The sequence below is a fragment of the Grampus griseus genome (assembly GCF_964374135.1).
Source record: "Grampus griseus genome assembly, chromosome: 8".
Lineage (NCBI taxonomy): Eukaryota > Metazoa > Chordata > Mammalia > Artiodactyla > Delphinidae > Grampus > Grampus griseus.
The window spans coordinates 98,347,634-98,356,447 of NC_139002.1; the positions used below are offsets into that span (position 1 = coordinate 98,347,634).

The window sequence follows — 8,814 nt, forward strand, 5'->3', positions numbered from 1 at the left end:
TCACTCCCTGAGAGACACATCTGTCTCTACAGCCCCAGGTACCCCACCTGGAACGGGCAGTCAGCACTTTGCATCCCAAAAGCTCTCAGAGCTCATGGGGTCAGGACTTAAGGACAGTTAAGGAACCCAGAAAAGTTCTCACCTCCTATAATTATCCCTGACAAGCCCTGAGCCAGTCTCGTCACCTGGTACCTAGTGACCAAAATACATTCAGACCCAGGGAAACAGATGCTGTATATGGACTGAATAGACAGACCCCATCAAGTGAGCAAACTTGTCTCATGCACTTCTCTTTTTTCTTTCCATCTTCATTCATATCTTTATTGCCTCCCCACTCGGTTCCTTTCTCCATTCCAAGCCCTCCCTCCTATCCCATTTGGGTCTGATGCCCTTAAGTCTCCCTTCCTCCATCTCAGAGGCCAGATTCATGCTTCTGCCCCTGTTCCAGTCTCTCCCTCTGGGCCCTGTTGCCCTCTCTCCCTGCCTGCTCCTCTGTCCCTGCCCCTGTCCTGGCCTGGCTACCCGCCTCGCCCCTTCTCCCCCTTTGTCCCATCACTAGGATCCTGTGGGTGTGGATTCTGTGACTGCTTCGTTCTCTTCTCTGTCATCTTGGTGGGGTCCATAGCCAGCTCTCCTGTTGCTCAGAGATGTGGAGGCAGTTGCTAAGAGACAGTGAAACGTCAGTACCTGGCCCTCGAGGAAAGAAAGGGAGCGAAAAAGGGAGAGAGGAGGGGAGAGAGGGAGGGAAGGGGGAGGGAGGGGAGGACCTGGCAGAAGCCACATACCCCAGCAGCCTCAGCACTAGCTGAGTTTCGGGAAGAAGCATTCGGATTCTGTGAACTTTCTTCTAAGCATCCTCTCTCTGATTCCCCTTTTGAGTAAAAGAAAGGAAACGGCACGGGGACCACAGGACGGGAAACCACAGAGGATGCTGCCCAGGGATCCCGGAGCCATGGAGGAGAGGCCGGGGGAGGGGACAAGCCTGTGAGGCAATCTCTTCTCCTGGAGCAGCGAGCGAGCGGGGATTCCAGGATGAGGGAGGGAGCCCCGTGTCTGCTGCAGATTGATGGCTGTGTCCTTGGAACAGAGTAAGTGGGCTCCTGTGGGAGTGCAGGGGGAGACCTTGGGGCTGAGAAAAAGGAGTCTGGTTAAGGGGAGCTGAGGTGATTTCCCAGTGGGGGGGATTGAGGCTGGAAGCGGTGAGAAGAGAGGCAGTGCCGGACGAGGGGGTGAGGGGAGGACAAGTGAGGACAGCAAGTGGGTGCGAGAGAAATGAGGGGCCACGGCGGATGCGGGGTGGGTAGCGAGCTGAGACACTGGGTGTGTCATCACGCTCAGCCTCTCTGCCTGACCCAGTGTGGGTGTGGGCTCCCACTGCGGGGCAGAGGGGAGAGTGGAGTGTTTGTGGAAAAGGATGCTGGGATTAGGGGTGCGCACCAGGGGTGAAAGATGGTGGGGGCAGACTGGGAAGGAGGCTCTGCAGGTATGCGTATGCAGAAGGAAGCGGGAGAGAAAACTGGGGAGGTGTGATGGCCGGGCAAAATATGGGGGAGTCACAGGAGAAGAACAATGCTCGTGTGTGTGTGTGTGTGTGTGTGTGTGTGTGTGTGTGTGTGTGTGTGGCGGGGGGGGGGAGATGGGAGTGCTGAGTGTGGAAAGGGGGTGTGCAAACGGCCAGTGTGTGTATGCATTTTTTCTTAGAGAGTTATTCGAAGGTGGGGTGTTGGGTGCTGATGTGGGTGGGGCTAGGAGAAGAAGCCAGTGCACCTAGCCCAAGACAGACACCTAGGAGAAGGATGGCTGCAGGTCGGCGGGGGGAAGGTTAGTGGGTGACAACAATATGAGAGTGGGGTCTGTCCCCACACTTGAGAGACAGTAAGCAGAGAACTTTGCGGTTGGTGGCCAAGAAGGCAGCCAGGGGAGGCAGCCAGGAACCTAGGAGGACAGCAGGGAGGACACGCACTGGTTCGCTCTGCCTGAGTGCTTTCCTTGTTGACACAGGGAATTCGGCTTCCGCCCACTGAACACGGAGCCCGGCTTGGGAAGTCCATCCCCTGAGCTCTCCTAGTCGACCCTCATCCTGCACCTCCGGGACACATGGCTCTTTCCAGCCGCAGTGGCCGACCGTGGGGCTCCTCCCTTCCCTGGGGATTTCGGTAGACACTGAGGCTGAGTACCGAGGCTTTCAGAGGCCCATGGAGACCCCCTCCCCTCCGGGTTCCCTTCCCCAAACGCCCACTCCAGGACCCTCTTGGACTCGAGCCCACTGGGCCGTCAGTAGCAATGGCCTCTGAGACCTTGAATGCGGGAGGTTCAAAAGCAGCCCTGGCCTCCTAATGGGTCCCAGACTTGGGACAGGGCTTGGGGGTTTGCAGACATGCCAGGACCTTTAAAAGGCACCTTCCCTGTCCTCCAGTCCCCCTCCCACCTCTAAGACATGGTCCAGAGAGAAGCACCCAGAAGTCATGGGTGAGAGGGACATAAAAGACCTGCAGGGACCCTTCCCCGACCTGCTGGCAGCTGGTCCAGCCCCATCCTTGGGTCATTCCTTTCTCAAGCTTTGATCATCTTTTCAGACCCTGGGGGACCTCGGCTGGGTGTACGGCCCCCTAGGCCCCAAAGGGGACTTCCTGTGGAGCTCACGCAGGGAGCCCTCTGGTGCTTAGAGGCTCCTGGGAAAGGCTGGAGCCATGATACCACGTGCCGCCAAGCCCACCTGCCAGGGCTCTGGCCCCTGATGCAGCTGCCTTTCTAAGACACTGACTCTTGATTCCATGGACACAGCCCCAGCCCCGATGGCCTCCCTTCAGCACCGCTCTTGCCAGCAGCCTAAGATGGGTGACACCTGGTCCCAGCTGCCCTGGCCTGGGCCCCCCCGCCCGGCCATGCTGCTGGTCTCCCTCATCTTGGCCGCAGGGGTGATGCCCTCGGATGCCGGCACCAGCTGCCCGGTCCTTTGCACGTGCCATAACCAGGTGGTGGATTGCAGCAGCCAGCGGCTCTTCTCCGTGCCCCCGGACCTGCCGAGGGACACTCGCAACCTCAGCCTGGCCCACAACCGCATCGCCGCCGTGCCGTCTGGCTACCTCACGTGCTACATAGAGCTCCGGGTGCTGGATTTGCGCAACAACTCCTTGGTCGAACTGCCCGCGGGCCTCTTCCTGCACGCCAAGCGCCTGGCACACCTAGACCTGAGCTACAACAACCTCAGCCACGTGCCGGCCGACATGTTCCAGGCCGCCCACGGCCTCGTGCACATCGACCTGAGCCACAACCCGGGGCTGCGGAGGGTGCACCCGCGGGCCTTCCAGGGCCTGGCGCAGCTCCGGGACCTGGACCTCAGCTACGGGGGCCTGGCCTTCCTCAGCCTCGAGGCTCTCGAGGGCCTGCCGGGGCTGGTGACCCTGCAGATCGGCGGCAACCCCTGGGTATGCGGCTGCACCATGGAGCCCCTGCTGAAGTGGCTGCGGAACCGCATCCAGCGCTGCACGGCGGGTAAGGGAGGGAGCCCGGCCCCGCGGACAGCAAAGGCTCCGCGGGAGAGGGAGGGACTTAGAGACCCTGCGCACCTGCTGAGGGCCGACCCGGGCTCGCCTCCTCGTGCACCGGTCTTGCACTGCCCAAGTCTTTGCCGAGTTCTTGCTGTGCGTGCCCGGTGCAGGGGACCCGGCATTAATGAAACAGACGCCACCCTCGCCCCTGTGGCCCTGATGACCTAATGAGGCAGACAGAGAGCAAACAAGTAAGAACAGCTCATTAATAATAGACAGTGTTTATTGAGCGTCCACCATGACCTTCCAACTTGGCAGGTGTTATCTCATTGGACCCCACTCTTATTATCCCCATTTTACAGGTGAAGACACTGAGGTTTAGAACAATGAAAAGACTTGGCCAGAGTCACTCATTTAGAAAGTGGCAGAGCTGTGGATAAAACCCAGGTTTATTTGACTTCTAAGCTCTGTTCTGCTCTACCAGATTGCTTTTTAAGTGTGCTAAGTACTAGAAGAAATAGAAATGGTTCACCCCATTTATTGTAGAAATAAATTGTAGAAATAAATAGAAATGGTTCACCCCATTTATTGTAGTACTTACTATCTGCCAGGCCCTATTCTAAATATATTACATGTTTTAGCTCATCTCATCCTCACAAGAACCCCGGTGAGACACCACACACACACACACACACACACACACACACACACACACACACACACACACAGGAGGAAACCAAGGCACAGAGAGGCTCAGTAACTTGCCCAACGTCCTACAGCCGTTAAGGGTTGGAGTCAGGATTTGAACCCTGGCAGCCTGGCTGCCCTCTGGCTGTATCCTGATGAGTCAGGTTCTAGGCTACCAGGAGTAGGCAGGACTTGAGTTCTGGGCTGGCCAAAGGGCCTTGGCAGAATTCTGCAAGGTTTGGGCATGGAGTGTTGATCTGAGAAGAGAAACTATTATGTGGCTGTTTAACGAGCCAGCCTCTACTGGGAATGGACTAGGGACTGAAGGAGCCTGAATCCCACAGGCTCAGTGAGCCTGCAGGCAGGCAGTGTTGAGCTGTGGTCCCCAGCCACCAGCTCTCCTGTGTGGCAGCACCGAACCTCTGCAGTAGGGCTAGCCGGGGGGGGCACCACCCGGGGGCTTTCCCAGAGCCTGAGCTCAGAGCGAGTTCAGAAGCAGCGGTGCTGGATGAGGTGGGAGGGAGAGGAGGACTGAGTGGGGAGCCCAGGATCAAAATAGTTTGCGGGGGGCTGTGGGTCACGATTCCAGTGTTCCCACAGAACTGCGGGAGGAAGATCTCTGGGACCAAAATAGCTGGGGACCGAGATGGGCTGAGGGGAGGGCACACGAGGGGAAGCCTGGCTGCCTGGATCGATCTCCCCACTAGGCTAACCTCTGCAGGCTGCACCTCGTCCCCTCTCTCTTGTGCACTAAGGACAGAAATGGCCCGCAGGGTTCCTCCACACACAGGGGCTTCTCCTCTTCTGGGATCTCGGAGGTCCCTGCTGCCCTTCGGAAGAAGCCCAGGCTCCCAGTGAGCAGGAGGGGGGTCCAAGATCCCATCAGCGAAGTCTCATGTCCGTACACATGAGGGACCCAAGTTCCAGAGAGGGAAAGTGACTGGCCACAGGCCACAGCTAGAGACGCAGCTTCCCTGTTCCTCCACAGAACACCCTGCACGATGACACACTCTCCAGGATATTTCGTCTTGGAGGCAAAGAACTTGCCAGTCTAGGTAGGACTAGGTGACACTCTTCCCTTTGTCTTTTTCTGCTTCTTCCTCCCTTTTTCTTCATGGGATTCCCATTACTATCCCTATCTTTTGGACAAATCCCAACACAGAGAAACATAGGGAGACCTTGGGATATAAATCAACTTTGAGACTGGTCCCTTGACTTAACAGAGGGCTTCGTCAGCCCCCGGGCTCCCATCCTGCCCTCCTGCAGGCTCTGTCAATTGCCCTCAGGGTCCCCACATCCCCCAGCCTTGCAATGCATCACCACCACCCCATTCATTCACTCAATAGACTTTGGGATTCAGCGTCTTCTGGTTCTGGATGTTCAACTCCAGGTGCCATCTCGTCCTGGCTGGAGTCTGGGGTCCTATGCATACAGCCTACAGAGACCCTTCAGCCTGGGCTTTGGGGAAGGTTGCAGCCTCCCTCTGAACCTGACTCTCCATTTCTAAGGAGAATCATGCTCATCCGTTTCTCAAAAGAGTCAATCCAAGTCCATCATTTTATTCTTCTCCCTCAAAGACGGCAGAATGAATACACACCATTTATGCACCACATAATTTAAAAAGCTCCTTCACGTTGACTTTCTTAGACGATTGAGACCAAACTATCCCCTTCTTACATTTCCCATTTCTTCATAAGAACCAGAAGAGCAAGAAAGACTTGCCCAAGGAGAGAGTTGGATTAATATTTACCCACTGAGCGAAGGAGTGGCCGGCTGTTGGAAGGCCAGTGCTGGCACTGCGAGGCAGAACTGCTCTCTGCCTGCCGCTCTCCCTCCCAAGGCAGAGAAAGATGCAGCCACTGACAGCCACCATGCATTTGTACCAGTGACCCTGGAAGGGTGAGCTGGGGCCATCAGTGATGGAGAGAACAGCAACCCCACCGAAGGAGAAGCCCCTCCTGTAGAAGTCTGTGTGCAGAATATGACCCCACTGACCTGTCCAGAAAGACCAACCTAGGATGGCAATAAAAACACGCACCTATGTAGTACTTACTGTGTACCAAGAACATATCATTTCTGTAAGTTAATTCGTAGAATCCTCACTACAATCCCATGACACAGTTACTTTTATTATCCTTATTTTATAGATAAAGGAACCACAACACAGAGGTGTTAAATAACTTAGGCATAATCCTACAGCTAGGGAGGGAGAGAGAGGGGATTTGAACCAAGGCCGATAGCTCCAGAGCCCAAACTCTTAACCCTACACACTCTGTGTATCTGGAAAAGCCATATGGGGTAGTAGAAAGACCCAATGCTTTGGAGTTGGACAGAGTCATTCATTCACATATTCAATTAACAAAGGTTAATTGAGCATTTAATGGGCAGGCCTCTGTTCTAATGCTAAGGATACTACAGGAAGAACTTATATTCAAAAGGAGAAAACAGATAATAAACAAACTGTGAGACAGTGATAATTACAATGGGGAAAAAAATAAGCAAAGTAGGTAAGAGAGAGAAGGCCCAGAGAAAAGTGAAGTGGGGTTGCTGTTTTATATAGAATCCGAAAGGAAGGCCTCACTGAGAAGTTGATATTCAAGCAAAGTCCCAGAGGCGGTGAGGGCCTGAGCTGTGCAGAGATCCAGGGGAGAAGCACCCTCACGAGGGGACAAATGCAAAGGCTCCCCCTCCCCACACTGAAAGGGGACATGCTCGGGGTGATGGAAGAATGAGCAGGAGGTGTGCGTGGATGGATCTGAGCAAACCAGGAAGAGAGTGGAAGGGATGGGGAGGTTCTTCTGGGAAGGAGAAGAAGCCTGGGGAAGGTTTCAAGCACAGAGTGACATGGCAGGACTTCAGGTTTAAAAGGATCACTCAGCCAGCTGTGTCGAGGTGGATTAAGGGCAGAAGCCTAGAAACCAGTTGGGAGGCTATTGTAAGAGATTACAATGATGATGAAATCCCACAGAAGTCCCAGATCTGCCGTTAGCAGGGGCTACGGGACTTTAGGCAAGTTACTAAAGTCTCCGAGCAGTGATCTCCACCTCTATAAAAACATATATAGGGGCTTCCCTGGTGGCGCAGCGGTTGAGAGTCTGCCTGCCAATGCAGGGGACACGGGTTCGTGTCCCAGTCCGGGAGGATCCCACATGCCGCGGAGCGGCTGGGCCCGTGAGCCATGGCCGCTGAGCCTGCGCGTCCGGAGCCTGTGCTCCGCAATGGGAGAGGCCACAACAGTGAGAGGCCCGCGTATCACACACACACACAAAAAAACCATATATAAGGCTCAAGAGGGAGGGGATAAGAGGACATATGTACGCATATGGCTGATTAGCTTTGTTGTGCAACAGAAACTAACACACTATTGTGAAGCAATTATACTCCAATAAAGATCTATTAAAAAAATTAAAAAAAAAAAACTTGCTGTGAGGGTTGTTGAGGGCACTAAAGAAGGTGAGTGAAACTTTTGGCACACGGAAGAAACTTCATAAAAACCCAGCTTCTCCTGGGAGGGGCAGGGGCTCCCTCTTCCTGCTCTCCCCTAAGCCACTCACCCTCCCTGGCTTCTGTGTTGCAGATTCTCAGCTGGCTGAGTGCCGGGGCCCCCCAGAAGTCGAGGGCGCCCCACTCTTCTCCCTGACCGAGGAGAGCTTCAAGGCCTGCCACTTGACCCTGACCCTGGATGATTACCTCTTCATCGCCTTCGTGGGTTTCGTGGTCTCCATCGCATCCGTGGCCACCAACTTCCTCCTGGGCATCACGGCCAACTGCTGCCACCGCTGGAGCAAGGCCAGCGAAGAGGAGGAGATTTGACCCGGGTACCTCCACGCCGCTGACCACCGGGCACCCTCCCTGGCTGCCCACTCTGGCTCTGCCCCGGCCAGAGTGGGCAGCCAGGTCGTGGCTCAAGCAAGGTCAGGAAACTACCTTCGTGTGAGCTTCTACGGTGGGCCAGACACTGTGCTAGGAACTGGGACCGACCTACACCTTTGCCCCTCAAGGCACTTACCTCGGATAGAGGAGAGAGAGTCGAAAACTCTTCCCTTTAAGACCTTTTATCAGCACACTGAGTACATAGTTATGGAAGCCCAGAGGAGGGGTCATCAACTGTGTCTAGAAAAGTCCAAGAGAATTATAAGAATGGAGGTGATTTTTGATGACCCAGGTGAACTGGGTCATCAAAAAATTGTCTGCTTTGTCCATAGACAAAGAAGGACAGACAGAAGCCAATGACAGAGACCAGAGTATGCCTGGTGTGTTGAGAACAGTGAACGATACCTGTGACTTCAATGTACAGAGCGGAAGTGACACAGGACCAAAACTTTCCCCCTGACACCCAATCTGTCAGCCCTCGGCGTTGCCCATCACTGCCTCTGAGGGCGAGAACACCTCCATGCCAGCCCCCTGAGCCTCCTCCTACCAACAGCTGCCAGGTGAGACCACCTCCTGTTGACTGCCCTCCCCCCATCCTATGCGGCCAATTGTAGCATGCTGGCGAGGTCCAGGTAGCAAACTGAGGATGGACACCTTCAGTGCTCTTCTCCTACCCCTGTCTCTTGCCTCTCACTCGAGCCTGGGCTTCAGAAGAGGGAAGCAGGAGTCCTGGCACCCTGGGACTCCTAATCTTGTGACTGTT

At 55.1% G+C, this 8,814-nt stretch overlaps 1 protein-coding gene across 1 annotated transcript; it reads left to right on the forward strand.

The window, feature by feature from the left end:
- Positions 1-2,765: 2,765 nt before the first annotated feature.
- On the forward strand, positions 2,766-7,991 carry LRRC55 (leucine rich repeat containing 55; the record flags this gene model as incomplete). Its single annotated transcript, XM_082660972.1, has 2 exons — positions 2,766-3,495; positions 7,756-7,991. The coding sequence occupies exons 1-2, from the start codon at positions 2,775-2,777 to the stop codon at positions 7,989-7,991; spliced, it is 957 nt and encodes a 318-aa protein (XP_082517098.1). The 5' UTR covers positions 2,766-2,774.
- Between the last annotated feature and the right edge of the window lie 823 nt (positions 7,992-8,814).